Below are 27643 nucleotides of genomic sequence, written 5' to 3' on the forward strand. Positions count from 1 at the left end.
ATTTGTGCCCTGTTGCCACAAGAAAAGGTCAACCAGTGAAGAACAAACACCATTGTGAAGACAACCCATATTTACAGTTGAAGTCGGAAGTTTATATACAACTTAGCAAAATAAATTTAAACTCAGTTTTTCACAATTCCCGAATAAATCTTAGTAAAAATTCCCTGTCTTAGGTCAGTTAGGATCAACACTTTATTTAAGAATGTGAAATGTCAGAATAATAGTAGAGAGAATGATTTATTTCAGCTTTTATTTCTTTCATCACATTCCCCGTGGGTCAGAAGTTTACATACACTCAATTAGTATTTGCTAGCATTACCTTTAAATTGCTTAACTTGGGTCAACCATTTCAGGTAGCCTTCCACAAGCTTCCCACAATAAGTTGGGTGAATTTTGGCCCATTCCTCCTGACAGAGCTGGTGTAACTGTCAGGTTTGTAGGCCTCCTTGCTCTCGCACGCTTTTTCAGTTCTGCCCACAAATGTTCTATAGGATTGAGGTCAGGGCTTTGTGATGGCCACTCCAATAACTTGACTTTGTTGTCCTTAAGCCATTTTGCCACAACTTTGGAAGTATGCTTGGGGTCATTGTCCATTTGCAAGACCCATTTGTGACCAAGCTTTAACTTCCTGACTGATGTCTTGCGATGTTGCTTCAATATATCCACATAATTTTCTCATGATGCCATATATTTTGTGAAGTTCACCAGGCCCTCCTGCAGCAAAGCACCCCCACAACATGATGCTACCACCCCGTGCTTCACGGTTGGGATGGTGTTCTTCGGCTTGCAAGCCTCCCCCTTTTTCCTGTAAACATAAGAATGGTCAATATGGCCAAACAGTCTATTTTTGTTTCATCAGACCAGAGGACATTTCTCCAAAAAGTACGATCTTTGTCCCAATGTGCAGTTGCAAACCATAGTCTGGCTTTTTTATGGCTGTTTTGGAGCACTGGCTTCTTCCTTGCTGAGCGGCCTTTCAGGATATGTCGATATAGGACTCGTTTTACTGTGGATATAGATACTTTTGTACCTGTTTCCTCCACCATCTTCACAAGGTCCTTTGCTGTTGTTCTGGGATTGATTTGCACTTTACTTGCGTACTATTGTTTGTACAGATGAACGTGGACCTTCAGGCGTTTGGAAATTGCTCCCAAGGATGAACCAGACTTGTGGATTTTTTTTCTGAGGTCTTGGCTGATTTCTTTTGATTTTCCCATGATGTCAAGCAAAGAGACGCTGAGTTTGAAGGTAGGACTTGAAATACATCCACAGGTACACCTCCGAATGACTCAAATTATGTCAATTAGCCTATCAGAAGCTTCTAAAGCCATGACATCATTTTCTGCACTTTCCAAGTTGTTTAAAGGCACAGTCAACTTAGTGTATGTAAACTTCTGACCCACTGGAATTGTGATACAGTGAATTATAAGTGAAATAATCTGTCTGTAAACAATTGCTTGTGTCATGCACAAAGTAGATGTCCTATCGGACTTGCCAAAACTATAGTTTGTTAACAAGAAATTTGTGGAGTGGTTGAAAAGCGAGTTGTAATAACTCCAACCTAAATGTATGTAAACTTCCAACTTCAACTGTATGTTTATTTATTTCCCTTTTGTACGTTAACTATTTGCAAATCTTTACAACACTGTATATCGACATAATATGACATTTGAAATGCCTTTCTTCTTTTGGAACTTCTGTGAGTGTAATATTTACTGTTCATTTTTTATTGTTTATTTCACTTTTGTTTATTATCCATTTCACTTACTTTGGCAATGTTAACATATGTTTCACATGCCAATAAAGCCCTTTGAATAGAGAGAGAGAGAAGAGTATGTAACCTGTAGTATAACCAGGGCGTTCTCCATAGACAGGTCATCTGAGGGTAGGCCTTCACTTTTCCAGATCAGCTGCTCACTCTCAGAGCACAGGAAGTGCCGCAGGTCAAACTCTGAACACACACAGTCACACACACAGTCACACACACAGTCACACACACAGTCACACACACAGGCACACACACAGGCACACACACAGGCACACACACAGGCACACACACACAGTCACACACACACAGGCACACACAGACAGAGAGAGAGAGGAGAGAGACAAAGGTTGAGTGTGTGACTGTGTGTGACTGTGTGTGACTGTGTGTGACTGTGTGTCTTACTCTGTAGTCCAGAAGCCTTCATCCATGTCTCCAGGCTGTTTCGTCTCCTGTCCTCTGGAGCAGCAGACAGGTATGTGATGAAGGCTGCTGCCAGCATCGCTCTCTTAGGCAACGTATCCAACTCCTCAGTGATCTCATCCACCTGACACACACAGACAGACACACTAAACTCAGCTGCAGGCCATTTAAGGTGAGCTGACTTAGTTGGTTTTACCTAAAGAGCAGCTCAGGTAGAACTGCCATAGAAACAGAGTGAGAACAGACGCAGCCCAGAACAGACCCAGCCCAGAACAGACCCAGCCCAGGACTCAGTGCCAGAGCATCTGTTCAGTGTTGAGACTAAACGAGCCCCAGAACATCCGGTGGGCAATAGGAACAGAGCGCTACAACCAGGGTTCATACACTGACTGCGGGAGTGTAGAGAGGTGAGTGTGTGTATGTACGTGAGTAGCAGGTAAAGCAGTCACTGGTGAGGGCTCCAAGCGGGACAGTGTGTGTGTGTGTCTCTCTGAGGGAGACAGTAAGAGATTGAGTGCTTTAATTAAGGAGCGGACAGATGCTGGAGAGAGAGGAGTAAAAACAGCCAGGAGGGACCGAGCGAGGATTCATCCCCGCTCTTCACAAACACCTGGGCATTCCAGCGTGTGTGTTCTCCGTCCAGTTGGTGTATGAGTTGCTCTGCTGCCTGGATGGTCTCCTGGGCCTTACTGACCTCAGCCTCCAGCTTAGCTGCCTCTGTAGTACGAGACTGGAACCTAATGAGAGAGATGGATGGAGGGATAGAGAGGGGAGGGAGAGAGAGAGAGAGAGAGAGGGGAATAAGGGCCAGACGAGTATTCCTGTAACTTGTCTCTACAACAGAGCAGAGTTAATCGGTGACAGTAGAAAAGATTTAGGCTGTCAAGGGATGAGGGATGCAAAAAAATATACTTACTTTTCTTTCAGCTCGTTGACTTTCTGCCCCACAGAGTTGAGCTGCTCCTCCAGTTTAGTCTTCCGACTCTCTGTCTTCCTCAAGTTCCTACACACACACACACACACACATACACACACACACAAGCAACACACATCAATGTGTGCTGAGGATTAGGCGTGTGTGAATGCGTAGGTGTATATACTCACTCCAGTAGTCCAGCCTGTTCTCTCTCCAGTGGCTGTATCCTCTCCAGGACGTGTGAGTACTGTACGTTGGCCTTCAGCCAGGCTGCCAGCGGAGCAGCCGCAGCACTTGCACGCTTAGCATTCTGACAACAACAAGAACAACAACACAACCTGGAGTAAGAGAAAGGAGGCTTATTTTAGGAGACTCAAATGATCTCTTCAGCTTGACCGCTATTAGCTAACCGCTTCTATAAAGGTACATAGGTAGCTGTCTGTAGCTGTAGCGCTAGGTTAATAGTAGTTGCAGTAGTTGTCCATCACATCATATACATCAGTGTTAGTTTTCGTCCCCTAAGGGAGAAGGTAGAAGTTGGCCCTAACCACTGAAACAGGGTCAAAACAAGTCCCATCCTATGGTTAAGAATAGGATCATCTGATCCTAGATCTGTGATCAGGTACATCTTCCACCTTGAGTTGTAGTGCTAGACTAACTGGCTTGGCTAACTAGCTAGGCTAACTGGCTTGGCTAACTAGCTAGGCTAACTGGATTGGCTAACTAGCTAGGCTAACTGACTTGGCTAACTAGCTAGGCTAACTGGCTTGGCTAACTAGCTAGGCTAACTGGCTTGGCTAACTAGCTAGGCTAACTGGCTTGGCTAACTAGCTAGGCTAACTGGCTTGGCTAACTAGCTAGGCTAACTGGCTTGGCTAACTAGCTAGACTACCTGGCAAGGCTAACTAGCTAGGCTAACTGGCAAGGCTAACTGGCTTTGCTAACTGGCTTGGCTAACTAGTTCACCTTGGGGTCGAAGGAGGCCTTGTTTCTGGTCAGTAGCTCCTCCACACTCTGACGGATCTCGTGACTGATGTTCCTCGCCTCAAATGTGGCTATGTCCTCTCTCACCCCCCTCTTAGCCAGGAAACTAGAGAGAGAGAGAGAGAGAGAGAGAGAGAGAAAGAAAGAGAGAGAGAGAGAGAGAGAGAGACAGAGAGATAGATAGAGAGCGACAGAGAGATAGATAGCGACAGAGAGACAGAGAGACAGAGAGATAGATAAAGATAGAGAAGAGAGGAGACAGAGATAAGATAGAGAGAGACTCACAAATCTGATAATGAGGCAGATAATGTTAATTCAAGCCTGAAGTTATTGAAGTAAAACTTCTAACTCTAATTAAGAGCTAACAGTGACAAATCACCCGGTTTATTACTCATATACATCCTAACACACTATCACACACACACACACACTTCCTAACACTGCTCAGAGCGGCTGCACTCACTCAATTAACACAATCATCAACGGCAGATTAGGTTTTCTCAGACACTTCCTCTAGAATGGCTTGCAGACTAATGAGTGTTACTAATGACTACAACAAGCCATTTAACAGAATACACTATGGTTGGACACACACACACTGACAGAATACACTATGGTTGGACACACACACACACTGACAGAATACACTACGGATGGACACACACACACTGACAGAATACACTATGGATGGACACACACACACACTGGCAGAATACACTATGGTTGGACACACACACACACACACTGACAGAATACACTATGGTTGGACACACACACACACTGACAGAATACACTATGGTTGGACACACACACACTGACAGAATACACTACGGATGGACACACACACACTGACAGAATACACTATGGTTGGACACACACACACACTGACAGAATACACTATGGATGCACACACACACACACACTGACAGAATACACTATGGTTGGACACACACACACTGACAGAATACACTATGGTTGGACACACATACACACACACACACACACTGACAGAATACACTACGGATGGACACACACACACTGACAGAATACACTATGGTTGGACACACACACACTGACAGAATACACTATGGTTGGACACACACACACACACACACACACACACAGACAGAATACACTATGGTTGGACACACACACACTGACAGAATACACTATGGATGCACACACACACACACTGACAGAATACACTATGGATGGACACACACACACACACACACACTGACAGAATACACTATGGACACACACACACACTGACAGAATACACTATGGATGGACACACACACACTGACAGAATACACTATGGATGGACACACACACACTGACAGAATACACTATGGATGCACACACACACACACTGACAGAATACACTATGGACACACACACACACTGACAGAATACACTATGGATGGACACACACACACTGACAGAATACACTATGGATGCACACACACACACACTGACAGAATACACTATGGATGGACACACACACACACACACACACTGACAGAATACACTATGGACACACACACACACACTGACAGAATACACTATGGATGGACACACACACACACACACACACTGACAGAATACACTATGGACACACACACACACTGACAGAATACACTATGGACACACACACACACTGACAGAATACACTATGGACACACACACACACACACTGACAGAATACACTATGGACACACACACACACACTGACAGAATACACTATGGACACACACACACACACTGACAGAATACACTATGGACACACACACACTGACAGAATACACTATGGACACACACACACACACTGACAGAATACACTATGGACACACACACACACACTGACAGAATACACTATGGACACACACACACACACACTGACAGAATACACTATGGACACACACTGACTGCTGTCTGGTACTACTAAAAGGTTGACACAGAAGTGAAAAATTATTCCTGTCCCGTCTTGCCAATTTTGCACCTGTACTGTCCTGTTCCCGCAACAGTTCTATAACTCCGGAACTTTCCTGTCCCTTCCAGATAACAATCAATACCGTCCTGTCCCGTGCTCATTTATGCACACAGAAATATAGTACCAGTCAAAAGTTTGGACACACCAACTCAATAAAGGGTTTTTCTTTATTTTTACTATTTTTGACATTGTAAAATAATAGTGAAGACATCAAAACTATGAAATAACACATATGGAATCATGCAGTAACCAAAAATGTGTTAAACAAATCAAAATATATTTTATATTTGAGATTCTTCAAAGTAGCCACCCTTTGCATTGATGACAGCTTTGCACACTCTTGGCATTCTTTCAACCAGCTTCATGAAGTAGTCACCTGGAATGCATTTCAATTAACAGGTGTGCCTTGTTCAAAGTTAATTTGTGGAATTTCTTTCCTTCTTAAAGCATTTGAGCCAATCAGTAGTTTGAGCCAATCAGAAGATAGCCCTATTTGGTAAAAGACGAAGTCCATATTATGGCAAGAACAGCTCAAATAAGAAAAGACAAACGACAGTCCATCATTACTTTAAGACATGAAGGTCTGTCAATCCGGAAGATTTCAAGAACTTTGACATTTTCTTCAAGTGCAGTCGCAAAAACCATCAAGCGCTATGATGAAACTGGCTCTCATGAGGACCACCACAGGAAAGGAAGACCCAGAGTTACCTCTGCTGCAGAGGATAAGTTCATTAAAGTTACCAGCCTCAGAAATTTCAGCCAAATAAATGCTTCAGAGTTCAAGTAACAGACACATCTCAACATCAACTGTTCAGAGGAGACTGTGTGAATCAGGCCTTCATGGTGGAATTGCTGCAAAGAAATCACTACTAAAGGACACCAAAAAGAAGAAGACTTGCTTGGCCCAAGAAACCCGAGCAATGGACATGAGATCGGTGGAAATTTGTCCTTTGGTCTGATCAAAAAATGTCAGATTTTTGATTCTGACCGGCGTGTCTTTGTGAGACGCAGAGTAGGTTAAATCTAGCCTTGGTTTACTCTATCGTAACCACTCCTCTTTCACCCCAGCTGCCAAACTAACCCTGATTCAGATGACCATCCTACCCATGCTAGATCACAGAGACGTAATTGATAGATTGGCAGGTAAGGGTGCTCTTTACCATTCTGCCATCAGATTTGCCACCAATGCTCCTTATAGGACACATCACTGCACTCTATACTCCTCTGTAAACTGGTCATCTCTGTATACCCATAGCAAGACCCATTGGTTGATGCTTATTTATAAAACCCTTTTAGGCCTCACTCCCCCCTATCTGAGATATCTACTGCTTATTTAACTAGGCAAGTCAGTTACGAACAAATTCTAATGAGTCGCTCCTCTTTTCAGTTCACTGCACCTAGTGACTGGAACGAGCTGCAACAAACACTCACACTGGACAGTTTTATCTCAATCTATTCATTCAAAGACTCAATCACGGACACTCTTACTGACAGATGAGGGTGCTTTGAAGTGATGTATTGTCGGCTCTACCTTCTTGCCCTTCGTGCTGTTGCCTGTGCCCAATAGTGTTTGTACCATGTTTTGTGCTGCTACCATGTTGTGTTGCTACCATGTTGTTGTCACGTTGTGTTGCTACCATGCTGTCATGTTTTGCTGCCTTGCAACGTTGTTGTCTTAGGTCTCTCTTCATGCAGTGTTTTCTCTCTTGTCGTGATGTGTGTTTTGTCCTATATTTACACTACCGTTCAAAGATTTGGGGTCACTTACAAATGTCCTTGTTTTTGAAAGAAAAGCTAATTTTTTGTCCATTAAAATAACATAAAATTGATCAGAAATGCGTTGTAGACATTGTTAATGTTGAAAATGACTATTGTAGTTGGCAATGGCTGATTTTTTATGTAATATCTACAAAGGCGTACAGAGGCCCATTATCAGCAACCATCACTCCTGTGTTCCAATGGCAGATTGTGTTAGCTAATCCAAGTGTATCACTTTAAAAGGCTAATTGGTCATTAGAAAACCCTTTTGCAATTATGTTAGCACAGCTGAAAACTGTTGTCCCGATTAAAGAGGCAATAAAACTGGCTTTCTTTAGACTAGTTGTATGGCCAGAAATGGCCAGAAACAAAGAACTTTCTTCTGAAACTTGTCAGTCTATTCTTGTCCTGAGAAAGGAAGGCTATTCCATGCGAGAAATTGCAGAGAAACTGAAGATCTCGTACAACGCTGTGTACTACTCCCTTCACAGAACAGCGTAAACTGGCTCTAACCAGAATAGAAAGAGGAGTGGGAGGCCCCGGTGCACAACTGAGCAAGAGGCCAAGTACATTAGAGTGTCTAGTTTGAGAAACAGACGCCTCACAAGTCCTCAACTGGCAGCTTCATTAAATAGTACCCGCAAAACACCAGTCTCAATGTCAACAGTGAAGAGGCGACTCCGGGATGCTGGCCTTGAGCTGCAAAGAAAAAGCCATATCTCAGACTGGCCAATAAAAATAAAAGATTAAGATGGGCAAAAGAACACAGACACTGGACAGAGGAAGATTGGAAAAAAGTGTTATGGACAGACGAATCTAAGTTTGAAGTGTTTGGATCACAAAGAAGAACATTTGTGAGATGCAGAAAAAATGAAAATATGCTGGAGGAGTGCGATGGTCTGGGGGTGCTTTGATGGTTGTAAAGTGGGAGATTTGTTCAGGGTAAAAGGGATCTTGAAGAAGGAAGGTCATCACTCCATTTTGCAACGCCATGCCATACCCTGTGGACAGCGCTTAATTGGAGCCAATTTCCTAGTACAACAGGACAATGACCCAAAGCACAGCTCTAAACTATGCAAGAACTATTTAGGGAAGAAGCAGTCAGCTGGTATTCTGTCTATAACGGAGTGGCCAGCACAGTCACCAGATATCAACCTTACTGAGCTGCTGTGGGAGCAGCTTGACCGTATGGTACGTAAGAAGTGCCCATCAAGCCAATCCAACTTGTGGGAGGTGCTTCAGGAAGCCTGGGGTGAAATCTCTTCTGATCACCTCAACAAATTGACAACTAGAACGCCAAAGGTCTGCGAGGCTGTAATTGATGCAGATTATTTGACGAAAGCAAAGTTTGAAAGACACAATTATTATTTCAATTCAAAATCATTATTTATAACCTTGTCAACATCTTCACTATATTTCCTATTCATTTTGCAACTCATTTCATGTATGTTTTCATTGAAAACAAGGAAGTGAACCCAAACTTTTGAAACTGATTTTGCAGGTTTTCCTACTTACAAAACATGTAGAGGTCTGTAATTTGTATCATAGGTACACTTCAAGAGACGGAATCTAAAAATCCAGAAAATCACATTGTATGATTTTTAAGTAATGAATTAGTATTTTATTGCATGACATAGTATTTGATCACCTACCAACCAGTAAGAATTCCGGCTCACACAGACCTGTTAGTTTTTCTTTAAGAAGCCCTCCTGTTCTCCACTCATTACCTGTATTAACTGCACCTGTTTGAACTTGTTACCTGTATAAATCTTTGGAGGGAGCTGAAAGTCCGTATTGCCCAGCGACAGCCCCGAAACCTGAAGGATCTGGAGAAGGTCTGTATGGAGGAGTGGGCCAAAATCCCTGCTGCAGTGTGTGCAAACCTGGTCAAGAACTACAGGAAACGTATGATCTCTGTAATTGCAAACAAAGGTTTCTGTACCAAATATTAAGTTCTGCTTTTCTGATGTATCAAATACTTATGTCATGCAATAAAATGAAAATTAATTACTTAAAAATCATACAATGTGATTTTCTGGATTTTTGTTTTAGATTCCGTCTCTCACAGTTGAAGTGTACCTATGATAAAATAATACAGACCTCTACATGCTTTGTAAGTAGGAAAACCTGCAAAATCGGCAGTGTATCAAATACTTGTTCTCCCCACTGTATATATATATTTTTTATCCCAGCCCCGTCCCCACAGGAGGCCTTTTGCTTTTTGGTAGGCCGTCATTGTAAATAAGAATTTGATCTTAACTGACTTGACTAGTTAAATAAAGGCTAAAAAAAATAAAAAAAAGGTGAACGGATGATCTCCGCATTTGTGGTTCCCACAGTGAAGTATGGAGGAGGAGGTGTGATGGTGCTTTGCTGGTGACACTGTCTGTGATTCATTTAGAATTCAAGGCACACTTAACCAGCATGGCTACCACAGCATTCCACAACAATACGCCATCCCATCTGGCTTGCGCTTAGTGGTAAAATAATTTGTTTTTCAACATGACAACACACCTCCAGGCAGTGTAAGGGTTATTTGACCAAGAAGGAGAGTGATGGAGTGCTGCATCAGATGACCTGGCCTCCACAATCACCCGACCTCAACCCAATTGAGATGGCTTGGAATGAGTTGGACCGCTGAGTGAAGGAAAAGCAGCCAACAAGTGCTCAGCATATGTGGGAACTCCTTCAAGATTGTTGGGAAAGCATTCCAGGTGAAGTTGTTTGAGAGAATGCCAAGAGTGTGCAAGGCTGTCATCAAGGCAAAGGATGGCTACATTCCATTGTGTTATTATTAGACTGTAAACTCTCCTTCCAGACTCACATTAAACATCTCCAATCCAAAATCAAATCTAGAATCGGCTTCCTATTTCACAACAAAGCATCCTTCACTCATGCTGCCAATCATACCCTTGTAAAACTGACCATCTTACCGATCCTCGACTTTGGCGATGTCATTTACAAAATAGCCTCCAACACTCTACTCAACAAATTGGATGCAGTCTATCACAGTGCCATCCGTTTTCACACCAAAGCCCCATATACTACCCACCACTGCGACCTGTATGCTCTCGTTGGCTGGCCCTCGCTTCATACTCGTCGCCAAACCCAGTGGCTCCAGGTCATCTATAAGTCTTTGCAAAGTAAAGCACCACCTTATCTCAGCTCACTGGTCACCATAGCAGCACCCACCCGTAGCACGCGCTCCAGCAGGTATATTTCACTGGTATTCGCCAAAGCCAACTCCTCTTTTGGCCACCTTACCTTCCAGTTCTCTGCTGCCAATGACTGGAATGAACTGCAAAAATCACTGAAGCTGGAGACTCATATCTCCCTCACTAACTTTAAGTATCAGCAGTCAGAGCAGCTCACAGATCATTGCACCTATACACAGCCCATCTGTAAATAGCCCAACCAACTACCTCATCCCTATATTGTATTTTTTTGCTCCTTTGCACCCCAGTATCTCTACTTGCACATTCATCTTCTGCACATCTATCACTCCAGTGTTTAATTGCAAAATCGTAATTATTTCGCCACTATGGCCTATTTATTGCCTTACCTCCCTAATCTTAATACATTTGCACACACTGTATATAGATTTTTCAATTGTGTTATTGACTGTACGTTTTTTTTATTCCATGTGTAACTGTGTTGTTTTTGTCGCACTGCTTTGCTTTATCTTGGCCAGGTCGCAGTTGTAAATGAGAAGTTGTTCTGAACTGGCCTATCTGGATAAATAAAGGAGAAATAAATAAAAAATATATAAAAAATAAAAAAATGTATTCATAGTTTTGATGTTTTCACTTTTATTGTACAATGTAGAAAATTGTGAAAATAAAGAAAAACCCTTGAATGAGTAGGTGTGTCCAAACTTTTGACTGGTACTGTATGTAAGCTATTCTGTTTGATTAGAAATTATTGAAAATTATTGGTGTAACTAAGTCAGGTTTGTAGGCTTCCTTGCTTGCACATGCTTCTTCAGTCCTGCCCACAAATGTTCTATAGGATTGAGGTCAGGGCTTTGTGATGGCCACTCCAATACCTTGACTTTGTTGTCCTTATGCCATTTTGCCACAACTTTGGAGGTATGCTTGGAGTCATTGTCTATTTGGAAGACCAATTTGCGATCAAGCTTTAACTTCCTGACTGATGTCTTGAGATGTTGCTTCAATATATCCACAAAATGTTTCTTCCTCGTGGTGCCATATATTTTGTGAAGCGCACCAGTCTCTCCTGCAGCAAAGCACCCCCACAACATGATGCTGCCACCCCCGTGCTTCACGGTTTGGATGGTGTTCTTCAGCTTGCAGGCCTCCCCCTTTTTCCTCCAAACATAATGATGGTCGTTATGGCCAAACAGTTCTATCTTTGTTTCATCAGACCAGAGGACATTTCTCCAAAAAGTCTGGCTTTTTATGGCAGTTTTGGAGCACTGGCTTCTTCCTTGCTGAGCGGCCTTTCAGGTTATGTCAATAAGGGACTCGTTTTACTGTGGATATAGATACTTTTGTACCCATTTCCTCCAGAATCTTCACAAGGTGCTTTGCTGTTGTTCTGGGATTGATTTGCACTTTTCGACCAAAATACGTTCATCTCTAGGAGACAGAACGCGTCTCCTTCCTGAGCGGTATGACGGCTGCGTGGTCCCATGGTGTTTATACTTGCGTACTATTGTTTGTACAGATGAACGTGCTACCTTTAGGCGTTTGGAAATTGCTCCCAAGGATGAAACAGACTTGAGGAGGTCTACAATTTTTTCTGAGTTTGAAGGTAGGCCTTGAAATACATCCACAGGTACACCTTCAATTGACTCAAATGATGTCAATTAGTCTATCAGAGGCTTCTAAAGCCATGACATAATTTTCTGGAATTTTCCAAGCTGTTTAAAGGCACAGTCAACTTAGTGTATGTAAACTTCTGACCCACTGGAATTGTGATACAGTGAATTATAAGTGAAATAATCCATCTGTAAACAATTATTTGAAAAAGTACTTGTGTCATGCACAAAGTAGATGTCCTAACAGACTTGCCAAAACTATAGTTTGTTCACAAGAAATGTGTGGAGTGGTTGAATAACAAGATTGAATGATTCCAACCTAAATGTAGGTAAACTTCTGACTTCAACTGTACATGTAGATTGATTAAAGCTGGAGGATGAGGACAGACAGTACAGGCATGAAACTATAGCCTACAGTTGAGCACTGCCACATAGGAACATTTACAACATCAAAATAAAGAAAACCTGAGCGGCAGTACTGCATAAGTCATCCTATCTTTACTTCACTCTTCACCTGAGATGGGTTTAGTTAAATATGCAAACTATTGGGATTGACAGTAAAGTTGTTGGGAGTAGAGCAGCTATGTCGCAGGCCAATTGTCCCACATTTCGGTTGATAGCCTATTTGATTAAACCGCAGCATTTTTTACAAGCTGTGTACTGGGTTCCTTCATTGTCAAAGGCAACTTGTCACGTTCTGACCCTAGTTCTTTTGTTATTTCTTTATTTTAGTGTGGTCAGGGCGTGAGTTGGGTGGGTTATCTATGTTTGTTTTTTCGTTTGGCCTGGTATGATTCTCAATCAGAGGCAGGTGTCGTTAGTTGTCTCTGATTGAGAATCATACTTAGGTAGTCTTTTTCCACCTGGGATTCGTGGGTGTTTATTTTCCGTGTCAGTGTTTGTTCCACACGGAACTGTTTCGGTTTGTATTTCACGTGTCGTTTATTGTTTTTGTTTCTGTGTTCGTTCGTTAATAAAAAGCATGAACACGTACCACGCTGCGCATTGGTCCTCTGATCCTTGTTACTACTCGTCCTCAGATGAGGAGGAGGACAGCCGTTACACAACTCCATCAAATGTAGCTAAAACGTTGTTCTTTCCTTGACTCTAATGTTAATGTTAGTGATGGGTCCTTGGCTGCTACAAGATGTTGTAACTCCTCTGCTCTCATCCTTCTAGACCTATCGGCTGCCTTTGATACTGTGAACCATCAGATCCTCCTCTCCACCCTCTCCGAGCTGGGCATCTCCGGCGCGGCCCACGCTTGGATTGCGTCCTACCTGACAGGTCGCTCCTACCAGGTGGCGTGGCGAGAATCTGTCTCCGCACCACGTGCTCTCACCACTGGTGTCCCCCAGGGCTCTGTTCTAGGCCCTCTCCTATTCTCGCTATACACCAAGTCACTTGGCTCTGTCATATCCTCACATGGTCTCTCCTATCATTGCTATGCAGACGACACACAATTAATCTTCTCCTTTCCCCCCTCTGATAACCAGGTGGTGAATCGCATCTCTGCATGTCTGGCAGACATATCAGTGTGGATGACGGATCACCACCTCAAGCTGAACCTCGGAAAGACGGAGCTGCTCTTCCTCCCGGGGAAGGACTGCCCGTTCCATGATCTCGCCATCACGGTTGACAACTCCATTGTGTCCTCCTCCCAGAGTGCTAAGAACCTTGGCGTGATCCTGGACAACACCCTGTCGTTCTCAACTAACATCAAGGCGGTGACCCGTTCCTGTAGGTTCATGCTCTACAACATTCGCAGAGTACGACCCTGCCTCACGCAGGAAGTGGCGCAGGTCCTAATCCAGGCACTTGTCATCTCCCGTCTGGATTACTGCAACTCGCTGTTGGCTGGGCTCCCTGCCTGTGCCATTAAACCCCTACAACTCATCCAGAACGCCGCAGCCCGTCTGGTGTTCAACTTTCCCAAGTTCTCTCACGTCACCCCGCTCCTCCGCTCTCTCCACTGGCTTCCAGTTGAAGCTCGCATCCGCTACAAGACCATGGTGCTTGCCTACGGAGCTGTGAGGGGAACGGCACCTCCGTACCTTCAGGCTCTGATCAGGCCCTACACCCAAACAAGGGCACTGCGTTCATCCACCTCTGGCCTGCTCGCCTCCCTACCTCTGAGGAAGTACAGTTCCCACTCAGCCCAGTCAAAACTGTTCGCTGCTCTGGCACCCCAATGGTGGAACAAACTCCCTCACGACGCCAGGTCAGCGGAGTCAATCACCACCTTCCGGAGACACCTGAAACCCCACCTCTTTAAGGAATACCTAGGATAGGATAAAGTAATCCTTCTAACCCCCCCCCCCCCCCTAAAAGAGTTAGATGCACTATTGTAAAGTGGTTGTTCCACTGGATATCATAAGGTGAATGCACCAATTTGTAAGTCGCTCTGGATAAGAGCGTCTGCTAAATGACTTAAATGTAAATGTAAATGTTTTGAAGGCTTCATCATTGAGCCTACTATCGTAGGTTGGTATCTGAGGTAGCCAGTGAGTGGCTAAAAGTGGAGTGAGGCGCAAGAATGAGCCGACAGAAGAGGGAGTGGGGAAATTACGATTTTTGTTATTTTTTATTAAGTAAACTATATTAGTCCAAGCCTACAAATTTTTTTGATGTAATGTTCCACACAACATATTTCCGCCCCAAAAATTCAGTTTATGACTGTTCCTGTACTACCCGTTCCTGTGGACTGTTGATCCAGTCACATCATGTCCTGAACTCTACAGCTTCACTCCCATTCCTGTCAGAATCCCGCGGGACACACAAGACCCGCATGAGTCCTGTTCCTGTGTCAACCTCTAGGCCCTACATCACCCTCTATCTCTCTCTGTATCACTCTTCTAGGTCTATCTCCCTAAATCTCTCTTTCACTAAATATCTAGTTCTCTCTCCCTCTCCCCACCTCCTTTCCTCCCTCCGCATCTCTCACCTCTTCATGCTGACCCAGGAGGTGTCGAATATGCCCATGAGTCGCAGCACCCCCTCCAGGATGTCTCTGATAACGTCAGGAGGCATCCTCAGGGAGCGGATCTCTGAAAGAGACTCTGGCTTGATGTTCCCCACAGCTCGCTTAGCCTCATCCACAAGGGGCTACAGACAAACACACACACACGATGCGCCACACACACACACACACACACACACACACACACACACACACACACACACACAGACAGATTAAACAAAGATCAGGTGTGTGAATGTGTCTGTGATTTGATGTTCCCTACAGCACACTCTGCCTTATCCAGGTTAAATGTAGGCCAGCTATGCTGTTGGACTATGGACAAAACCTGTGTTTGATTGTGTTGGTGTATCCAGTATCCTCTAAAACGACAGGTAAAACAGCAGAGGTAATACAACAGAGGAAAAACAACAGCTATAACAACAGCTATAACAACAGGTAAAACAATACAGAGGTAAAACAACAGAGGTAAAACAACAGCTATAACAACAGGTAAAACAACAGAGGTAAAACAATACAGAGGTAAAACAACAGAGGTAAAACAACAGAGGTAAAACAACAGAGGTACAACGACAGGTATAACAACAGGTAAAACAATACAGAGGTAAAACAACAGAGGTACAACGACAGGTATAACAACAGGTAAAACAATACAGAGGTAAAACAACAGAGGTAAAACAACAGCTATAACAACAGCTATAACAACAGGTAAAACAACAGAGGTAAAACAATACAGAGGTAAAACAACAGAGGTAAAACAACAGAGGTACAACGACAGGTATAACAACAGGTAAAACAATACAGAGGTAAAACAACAGAGGTACAACGACAGGTATAACAACAGGTAAAACAACAGAGGTATAACAACAGGTATTACAACAGGTAAAACAACAGAGGTATAACAACAGGTAAAACAACAGAGGTACAACGACAGGTAAAACAACACAGAGGTAAAACAACAGAGGTACAACAACAGGTAAAACAACAGAGGTATAACAACAGGTAAAACAACAGGTAAAACAACAGAGGTATAACAACAGGTAAAACAACACAGAGGTAAAACAACAGAGGTATAACAACAGGTATAACAACAGGTAAAACAACAGAGGTATAACAACAGGTATTACAACAGGTAAAACAACAGGTAAACAACAGAGGTAAAACAACAGAGGTACAACAACAGGTAAAACAACAGAGAGGTAAAACAACAGGTAAAACAACAGGTAAACAACAGAGGTAAAACAACAGCTATAACAACACAGGTAAAACAACAGAGGTACAACAACAGGTAAAACAACAGGTAAAACAACAGGTATAACAACAGGTATAACAACAGGTAAAACAACAGGTAAACAACAGAGGTAAAACAACAGCTATAACAACACAGGTAAAACAACAGAGGTACAACAACAGGTAAAACAACAGAAGTAAAACAACAGAAGTAAAACAACAGCTATAACAACACAGAGGTAAAACAACAGGTAAAACAACAGAAAATACAGAGATGTGAATGTGGGGACATGTATTGTGAGGATATTCTGGTTGTTTTCACCTGTACTTCTCTCAGCTCGTCATCTATTTTCCCCTTCCTCTCTTCACACTTAGACACCTCCTGAGCAATCTTCCCTTTGATTTTCTCCATCTCAGTCTTCTGGTCACTGGCATTCTGAAACTCAGAGCAAAGAGGGGAGGTGAGGAAGTGATGGAATCCATTCTGGCTCAGGTGAAAGATGAGATAGAGGGAGGGAGACTGATTTGTAATGAAAAGTCATCGGAATCAAAACAAATGTCACATTTCTACCACCTCATTCTCTCCCCTCATCCTCCCTGTCTCTTCCCTTCCCTCCTCCCATCAACCTCCTAATTTACCCCCATCCCTCCAACTCCCTGTCTCCTGTCTGCAGCTACATGGGAGAGTTGTTTCTGCCCACAAGGACACATCTGCCTCCTAATTACAGTCCCTAAACTCACACCCCTTATTCACTGACAGCTCAATTACAGTACCAGTCAAAGGTTTGGATACACCTACTCATTCACGTGTTTTTCTTTATTCTTTACTATTTTCTACATTGTAGAACTATAGTGATGACATCAAAACTATGAAATAACACATATGGAATCATGCAGTAACCAAAAAAGTGTAAACAAATCAAAATATATTTTATATTTGAGATTCTTCAAAGTTGCCACCCTTTGCCTTGATGACAGCTTTGCACACTCTTGGCATTCTCTCAACCAGATTCATGAGGTAGTCACATGGAATCCATTTCAAATAACAGGAGTGCCTTGTTAAAAGTTAATTTGTGGAATTTCATTCCTTCTTAATGCATTTGAGCCAATCAGTTGTGTTGTGACAAGGCAGGGTTTCTTTAAGTGCAGTCGCAAAAACCATCAAGCGCTATGATGTAATTGGCTCTCATTGGGACCCTCACAGGAAAGGAAGACCCAGAGTTACCTCTGCTGCAGAGGATGAATTCATTAGAGTTACCAGCCTCAGAAATTGCAACCCAAATAAATGCTTCACAGAGTTCAAGTAACAGACACACACTGTTCAGAGGAGACTATGTGATTCAGGCCTTCATGGTTGAATTACTGTAAAGAAACCACTACTAATAGGACACCAAAAAGAAGAGGAGACTTGCTTGGATCAAGAAACACGAGCAATGGACATTAGACCGGTGGAAATCGGTCCTTTGGTCTGATGAGCCCAAATTTGAGATTTTTGGTCTCTGAGACGCAGAGTAGGTGAACGGATGATCTCCGCATGTGTGGTTCCCACCATGAAGCATGGAGGAGGAGGTGTGATGATGTGGGGGAGCTTTGCTGGTGACACTGTCGGTGATTTATTTAGAATTCAAGGCACACTTAACCAGCAAGAGTATGCAAATACGTCATAAAGGCAAAGGATGGCTACTTTGAAGAATCTCAACTATAAAATGTATTTTGATTTGTTTAACTTTTTAGGCATAGGGGGCAGCATTTTCACTTTAGATGAATTGCGTGCCCATAGTAAACTGCATCCTACTCTGTCCCAGATGCTAATACATGCATATTATTATTACTATTGGATAGAAAACACTCTGAGTTTCTAAAACTGTTTGAATTATGTCTGTGAGTAAAACAGAACTCATATGGCAGGCAAACTTCCAAACAGGAAGTGGAAATTCTGAGGCTGGCGTTTTTTCGACTCATCGTCTATTCAAATCCCAGGAAGATATGGATTTGTTTGCACTTCCTACGCCTTCCACTAGATGTCAACAGTCGGTAGAACGTTGAATGAAGTGTATACTGTGATGTGGGACCGGATGGGAGGTGTTTCAGTCAGTGGTCTGGCAGATTGCCAGTTCCTGGTCACGCGCATTTCTCATGATATCGCCTTGCGTTCCATAACTTTTACAGACATGAAGGAATTCTCCGGTTGGAACGTTATTGGATATATATGATAACAACATCCTGAAGATTGATTCTCTACTAAGTTTGACCAGTTTATTCGAATTGTAATATAACTTTTTGAAGTTTTCGTCCGACGTTATGCGTGACTTGCACGAGCGTTTGGATATGTGTACTAAACGCGCTAGCAAAAGCAGCTATTTGGACATAAATAATTGACATTATCGAACAAAACAACAATTTATTGTGAAATTTGGATTCCTGGGAATGCATTCTGATGAAGATATTCAAAGGTAAGGGAATATTTATGATGTAATTTAGTATTTCTGTTGACTCCAACATGGTGGAGAAATTTTATTTATATTTGAGCGCCGTCTCAGATTATTGCATGGTGTGCTTTTTCCATAATTTTTTTTTTTTTTTTTTTTTATCTGACAGCGGTTGCATTAAGAACAAGTGTATCTTATGTAAAACATGTATCTTTCATCAAAGTGTATGATGAGTATTTCTGTTATTTGATGTGGCCCTCTGCAATTTCTCCGGATATTTTGGAGGCATTTCTGAACATGGCGCCAATGTAAACTAAGATCTTTGGATATAAATATGCACATTATCGAACAAAGAATACATGTATTGTGTAACATGATGTCCTATGAGTGTCATCTGATGAAGATCATCAAAGGTTAGTCATTAATTTTATCTCTATTTCTGTTTTTGTGACTCGTATCTTTGGTTGGGAAAATGGCTGTGTTTTTTGAACTCGGTGGTGATCTAACATAATCATATGCTGTGTTTTCGCTGTAAAGCATTTTTTATTTTAATTTTTAATTTTTTAATCGGACACGATGGGTAGATTAACAATATGTTTATCTTTTATTTGCTGTATTGGACTTGTTACTGTGTGAAAGTTACATATTTCAAAAAAATATTTTTGAATTTCCCGCGCTGCCTTTTCAGCGGAATGTTGTGGGGGGGGTTCCGCTAGCAGAACGTGTGTCCTAGAAAGGTTAACACTTTTTTGGTTACAGCATGATTCCATAGACTTGATGTCTTCACTATTATTCTACAATGCAGAAAATAGTAAAAATAAAGAAAAACCCTTTAATGAGCAGGTCTGTCCAAACTTTTGACTGGTACTGTATGCCCTCCCTCTCTCTCTCTTTCCCTCCATCTCTGTGACTGAGGAGAGAGATGGTGAGATATCTTCACTAATGAACAGAGCTTTCCCCAATACATCAACCCATCAGGGAGAAGAGGAAAGTGGAAGAAACAGAAAACATTAGCTATGAAGTATGAGGACACACTCACTCAAGCTATGCGGTAGAGCGTAGCAGGTAGAGAGAAGGGCAAAGACACAGAGAAAGTTTGGATGAAAAGTTGGTGCAAAACCTTAGCCTGAAGGAGATGGAAGTCCCTGTGGGGACCCCTGTCCCAGTAGATCACTGCCACATCACAAGCCAGCCCAGACAACACACAAACACATTACAAACACACACACATTTCAGACACACACACATTTCAAACACATCTCTGGCATCTGAGGGTTGCGGGCCATGCACGGTGGGCTTATGAATAATCAGGGTGAATTATGGGAGGGAAAAATTAATAGCTGTCCGAGACAGAGAAGAGTGAGAGACAGAGAGACAGAGAGAGATAGACAGAGACAGACAGAGAGAAGCTGTTATTAGAATCTGCTCAGCAGTTGTCACGGAAACGGCTTGGCGAATCGGACAACCAGGCCTGTCCACCGAGGCTTAAAGAGGTGTCAAAGAGACTTGTCACGCTCCACACACACCTACGCACAAAGACAGCTCATGCTCAGAGAAACAACTATACACAAATGTACCGGCACACTCCAATGCTCACGCGCGCACAAGCACACACACGCACCTGCATAGAGGTGGTGATCTCCTGCAAGGCTGAGTCGGCCTCCTGCTGTTTGGTCCTCAGCAGAGTGCTCTGCTCAGCGGCCCGCCTCTTCAGCTCATCCACCAATGCCTTCGCTTCGTTCAGCTTAGACACGCCCGCCTGGGGGAGAAAGCCAACCACATCAGGTGTCACAATTAGGTCTCATGATATATGTTCATATGTTCATTCAGCAGACTGTTTCATCCTAAACAAGATACACTTAACACATACATCTGCATATGCACTGCTGCAGGGAGTTTTTGTGTGAGCATTACTGTAAGTGAATGCTAAGTATGTGTATATGGTGTGTATATAGTGTGTGTGTATATAGTGTGTGTGTATATGGTGTGTGTTTAGTGTGTGTACACCACCGTTCAAAAGTTTGGAGTCACTTAGAAATGTCCTTGTTCTCCATGAAAAGATACATGAAATTAGTTGTAAAATGAATAGGAAATGTAGTCAAGACGTTATAAATAGATTAAAAATAATGATTTTTAATTGATTTCGTCAAAGAATAATTTGCAGCAATTACAGCCTTGCAGACCTTTGGCATTCTAGTTGTCAATTTATTGAGGAAATCTAAAGAGATTTCACCCCATGCTTCCTGAAGCACCTCCCACAAGTTGGATTGGATTGATGGGCACTTCTTATGTACCATACGGTCAAGCTGCTCCCACAACAGCTCAATAGGGTTGAGATCTGGTGACTGTGCTGGCCACTCCGTTATAGACAGAATACCAGCTGACTGCTTCTTCCCTAAATAGTTATTGCATAGTTTAGAGCTGTGCTTTGGGTCATTGTCCTGTTGTAGGAGGAAATTGGCTCCAATTAAGCGCCGTCCACAGGGTATGGCATGGTGTTGCAAAATGGAGTGATAGCCTTCCTTCTTCAAGATCCCTTTTACCCTGAACAAATCTCCCACTTTACCACCACCAAAACACCCCCAGACCATCACATTGCCTCCACCATGCTTAACAGATGGCGTCAAGCACTCCTCCAGCATCTTTTCATTTTGACTGCAACATCTCAAACTTAGAGTTCTCTGTCCATAACACTTTTTTCCAATCTTCCTCTGTCCAGTGTCTGTGATCTTTTGCCCATCTTAAACTGTTATTTTTATTGGCCAGTCTGAGATATGGCTTTTTCTTTGCAGCTCTACCTAGAAGGCCAGCATCTCGGAGTCGCCTCTTCACTGTTGATGTCGAAACTGGTGTTTGCGGGTACTATTTAATGAAGCTGCCAGTTGAGGACTTGTGAGGCGTCTGTTTCTCAAACTAGACACTCTAATGTACTTGGCCTCTTGCTCAGTTGTGCACCAGGGCCTCCCACTCCTCTTTCTATTCTGGTTAGAGACAGTTTACGCTGTTCGGTGAAGGGAGTAGTACACAGCATTGTACATGATCTTCAGTTTCTTGGCAATTTCTCGCATGGAATAGCCTTCATTTCTCAGAACAAGAATAGACTGACGACTTTCAGAAGAAACTGTATGTAGACTTTTTCTACTGTATTATTGATTGTATGTTTGTTTACTCCATGTGTAACTCTGTGTTGTTGTCTGTGTCGAACTGCTTTGCTTTATCTTGGCAAGGTCGCAGTTGTAAATGAGAACTTGTTCTCAACTAGCCTACCTGGTTAAATAAAGGTGAAATATATATATATATTTTTTTTTTAAAGTTATTTGTTTCTGGCCATTTTGAGCCTATAATCGAACCCACAAATGCTGATGCTCCAGATACTCAACTAGTCTAAAGAAGGACAGTTTTATTGCTTCTTTAATCCGGACAACAGTTTTCAGCTGTGCTAACATAATTGCAAAAGAGTTTTCTAATGATCAATTAACCTTTTAAAATGATAAACCTGGATTAGCTAACACAGCGTGCCATTGGAACACAGGAGTGATGGTTGCTGATAATAGGCCTCTGTGCACCCATGTAGATATTCCATGAAAAATCAGCTGTTTCCAGCTACAATAGTCATGTACAAAATTAACAATGTCTACACTGTATTTCTGATCAATTTTATGTTATTTTAACAGACACATTTTCTTGCTTTTCTTTAAAAAATAAGAACATTTCTAAGTGGCCCCAAACTTTTGAATGGTAGCGTATATAGTGTGTGTATATTAAAGTGTGTGTGTATATAGTGTTTGAATATGGTGTGTGTGTGTATATAGTGTGTAAATGGTGTGTGTGTATATAGTGTGTGTATATAGTGTATGTATATGGTGTGTGTGTATATAGTGTTTGTATATGGTGTGTGTAAATGTTGTGTGTGTATTTAGTCTGTGTATGTGGTGTGTGTGTGTATATAGTGTGTGTATATAGTGTTTATTACAAAAAACACAAAGAAGGGGTAACATTAAAGTATTAGAACATGAAGGACAAACAATACAGCATCAAGACACTATCAAACATGTATCAGTCTTTCCGCAACAGAGCCATCCTTTTGCGTGTGCATGATAGTGATATAAAATATATGTCATAGTTTCCTTTTTCATGATCACAATCTTGTGAAACCCGAACCCTCCAAGATCCCCCCAAAGTTTCCCAATAGCTGTCCCTCAACTATTTGAGACCCCTCACACAGCCCCCCCCCCCCCCCCCCCAGAAGAAAAAATATATAAAATACAATTAATTCCATTCCCCACCCCCAAGAACCCCCCAATGCACCAACAACCAAGAGAATGAACTAAAGAGAAAAAAGGAAAAGACAGAAGAAAACAGTAAACAACAATAAAAAATAAAAAAAATGTATTTTAGAACAAAGGACAACTGAAATCATAACAGCAATGACTACTTTATTTGTTTGTGTGCATGTCTGGCACTATTACATGTATGTGTGTGTTCTTGTAAGTGTTTATTTGAATGAGAGTGTGTGTATGCATGTGTACAAACACCTCAGGCAAACTGGCATTAGTTGTAAAATCACTGCCACTTAATGTCATTCAAATATACTTTTATTATGTTTTATTTTGACTTTTTTCCCCTTTATCTTTTGACCATCATTCTCTCTCACACACAGCAACTCCACCCCCACTTGTCTCCAATTCCACATACCAACCCTCAGCTTCCCTCAGCCCATCCCATCTATCTCTGCTGGCCACCCACATCGTGTTTCTACGCAACACATATCTTTCAACTATGCTATGATGTTTAATGTACAATTTCAATCTATCTATTCGAATAGAATATACAGATTGCGTGTTGAAGATAAATACTTTTACAAAGAGTATTAGTATATTAGTAATTGACTGACCCGGTCTCTCCAGATCTCCTAACAGTACTACTTCTAGATCAATTTAGATCAATGCTATGCATTTTCAGCCATTCCTGAACCTGAGACCAGAAACTGGCTACCTGAGGGCAATACCAAAATAAATGGTCTATTGATTCTGTATCCTCACAACAAAATCTGCAGAGCTTCGATGATTGTATGCCCCAAATATTCAACATTTTGTTGGTGGCAAGAATTCTATATAATAAATTTAGCTGAAAAGCACGAAGTCTTGAATCTTGCGTTGTTTTATATATCAACTCATACACCCTGTACCATGGAATCAGTACATCAAACATCTCTTCCCAACTATTTTACAATCTGTATGGCACAGTTGTCAACATCCTGGTCCTCAAATGAAACTGGTATTTATGCCATTTTTATTCCTCCTCCATTTTGATCCTTTATATTGGGCAGACAGACCAGTTCCCTACCTCCTCCTGCTGCCACCCGCCTCCTCCATTTTGATCCTTTATATTGGGCAGACAGACCAGTTCCCTGCCTCCTCCATTTTGATCCTTTATATTGGGCAGACAGACCAGTTCCCTACCTCCTCCTGCTACTACCTGCCTCCTCCATTTTGATCCTTTATATTGGGCAGACAGACCAGTTCCCTACCTCCTCCTGCTGCCACCTGCCTCCTCCATTTTGATCCTTTATATTGGGCAGACAGACCAGTTCCCTACCTCCTCCTGCTGCCACCTGCCTCCTCCATTTTGATCCTTTATATTGGGCAGACAGACCAGTTCCCTACCTCCTCCAGCTGCCCCCTGCCTCCTCCATTTTTGGGGCAATGCCGTAATCAATTGGTTGTACTCTTGGATTGAGCAGACCTTCCCGTACAATTCTGATAACTCCATGAAGGACATAACTCTACCATTACAATTTACAATATCATTTAAGAACAAAATACCATTTTCAAACATCTTTCCCAAAAATACAGGTATTTTATCAACCAGCACATTTGAGTTCAGACATAATATTTGTTCTATCTTTTCAGGGAGATGAAATTGAAATTGTAGCCAGCTCTGCAATGCTTGTTTGAAAAAAGTATAATTTTCAATTAATCGAAAATGAGACATGGCAATCTGCACAGACAATGCATTTCTGAACATAACGCACCAATTTCAACTGAGGTTTTTGGACATAAAGATGAACTTTATCGAACAAAACACACATTTATTATCTAACATGGAGTCCTGGGAGTGCCACATCGGTAAAGATCATCAAAGGTTAGTGATTCATTTTAATGCTATTTCTGTCTTTTGTGACACCTCTCCTTCTTTGGAAAATGGCTGTATGGTTTTCTGTGACTAGGCGCTGACCTAACATAATCGCAAGGTGTGCTTTTGCCGTAAAGCCTTTTTGAAAACAGACACTGTGGCTGGATTAACAAGAAGTTTATCTTTAAAATGGTGTATATGTTACGCCCCTGAAAAAGGGGAGAAATGATCACGAGAGTGATACGGTGTTGTTTCCTCAATGAGAACTTTAGTGCAATGAGAAAAGACCGCGATTTCCCCGGGAACTTGAGTGGAGACCAGAGCAATCGATCTCAGGCTCATAGATTAAGAGCATTTAGTAGATCACAGATTAACACTTTTACCCAGGACAAAATAAAGTAATCAACATAATGTTTACACATTTCTCTCACAATTTGTACCCTTTGTACGCTTGACGGATTTTAACACAATTATATGAATGTTATCAATCTCTATCAACTAATACTGAATGCATGATCTCCTTAACCTTAGATGTTTTAAGATCCTCACATACTATGAACTTACTAATACTTTTTAATGTATAACAGGCTATGAGTATTTCCTTTAACCTGTCACATATAATAGTTGTACGTTTGAGGAATTTTAATTATGAGATTTCATATCCCAGAGAGGTTAATCAGGGCAATTTTTCCATAAATAGACAGGTATTTACCTCTCTAGGGTTGCAGGATCTTGTCTATTTTTACAAGGTTTCTATTGAAATTCATTGTGGAGAGCTTATTTATCTTTTGTGATATGAATACCGAGTATGTCTACCGCACCATCAGCCCATTTTATAGGTAAGCTGCAAGGTAATGTAAAAGTTGTATTTTTTAAGGATCCAATACGTAATAGTGTACACTTATCATAATTAGGTTTTAATCCAGAGAGTACAGAAAAGTTATCTAGATCTTTAATGAGACATTGCAGGGATCTAGCTTGCGGACTCAACATAAAACTTGAGTCATCGGCATACATGGACACCTTTTTTTTTAAGCCTTGGATTTCTAATCCTCTAATGTTGTTATTGGATCTGATTTTAATAGCTATCATTTCGATGGCCATAACGAATAGGTATGGTGACAGTGGACACCCTTGTTTAACTCCTCTTGACAATTCAAAACTCTGAGAAGTAGCCATTATTTACTATTTTACACCTGGGGTTGCTATACATCATTTATACCTATTTTATAAGACAATTACCGAAATGTAATAACATTTAGTCTTACTTTATCAAATGCCTTTTCAAAATCCGCTATAAATACCATTCCTGGCTTCTTATATGTTTCATGATGTTCTATTATTTCTAGTAGTTGTCGTATATTATCGTCAATGTATCGTCCATGTAAAAAACCTGTCTGATCAGGATGAACAATACCTGGTAAAACCCTTTTAAATCTGAGTGCTATGCATTTTGCATCACAACATTGAAATGTAAGGGGCCTCCAGTTTTTAGATAGACTGGGTCTTTATATTTGCCATCTGGGTCTTGTTTTAATAATAGAGAAATCAGACCTTCCTGCTGAGTAACTGACAGACTACCATTTCTATAGGAGTAGTTAAAACAATCTAACAATGGAGCTTTTAGTATATCTAAAAATACTTGATATACCTCTACCGGTATGCCATCAAGCCCTGGGATTTTTTCAGACTGAAAGGATTTAATAGCCTCAAAGTTCTTCCTCTGTAATTTGGCCTTTGCACTGATCTTTCTGTACATTTGTTAATTTTCCATTTTTGATATAGTATTTGGAAAGAATTCCTTACAGTAATCTTCATTCAGTGGGAGAGGATGAGACGGAAAAGAGAACATCTGCCTAAAATAATTAGCTTCCTCTTAAGTTTCTGCAAATTCAGTTTCTGCAAATTCTTTTAGTTAGCGTTCCTGTATTGGAGATTCAGGAAGAATTTTGTGAATTTTTCTCCATATTCCATCCAGTTTGCCTTATTTTTCTAATAGATTACATTAGATCGTTCTTGAATAAGTTCCTCAAGTTCTTTTTGTTTTTCCACTAACTTATTTTGTATCTTTGTAGTATTGTTTTTATTGCCATCTACCTGTACTATTAGTTCATGGATTTCCCTTGTTAGTCTTGTTTCTTTAGCCAGAAACTGTTTTTTTTATTATTGATGAATATTGTGTATATGGTGTTTGTATATAGTGTTTGTATATAGTGTGTGTATATGGTGTGTGTATATAGTGTGTGTATATGT

The 27643-nt window shown here is 41.6% G+C and overlaps 1 protein-coding gene across 1 annotated transcript in view; it reads right to left on the reverse strand.

Annotated features, from left to right (window-relative positions):
* The window catches only part of LOC129832535 (cytoplasmic dynein 2 heavy chain 1-like), a 166436-nt gene that overhangs the window by 58934 nt on the left and 79859 nt on the right, over positions 1-27643 (reverse strand). Inside the window, exons 57-65 of the mRNA XM_055896654.1 lie at positions 20877-21014; positions 17149-17262; positions 15564-15724; positions 4071-4194; positions 3293-3414; positions 3105-3191; positions 2799-2925; positions 2171-2312; positions 1842-1951 (exon numbers count right to left, since the gene is read on the reverse strand). Of these exons, the coding sequence (XP_055752629.1) occupies positions 1842-1951; positions 2171-2312; positions 2799-2925; positions 3105-3191; positions 3293-3414; positions 4071-4194; positions 15564-15724; positions 17149-17262; positions 20877-21014 (1125 nt within the window). The remainder of the gene's footprint in view (positions 1-1841; positions 1952-2170; positions 2313-2798; positions 2926-3104; positions 3192-3292; positions 3415-4070; positions 4195-15563; positions 15725-17148; positions 17263-20876; positions 21015-27643) is intronic.

The sequence above is a fragment of the Salvelinus fontinalis genome, chromosome 33 (genome assembly GCF_029448725.1).
Source record: "Salvelinus fontinalis isolate EN_2023a chromosome 33, ASM2944872v1, whole genome shotgun sequence".
In the NCBI taxonomy this organism is placed as follows: domain Eukaryota; kingdom Metazoa; phylum Chordata; class Actinopteri; order Salmoniformes; family Salmonidae; genus Salvelinus; species Salvelinus fontinalis.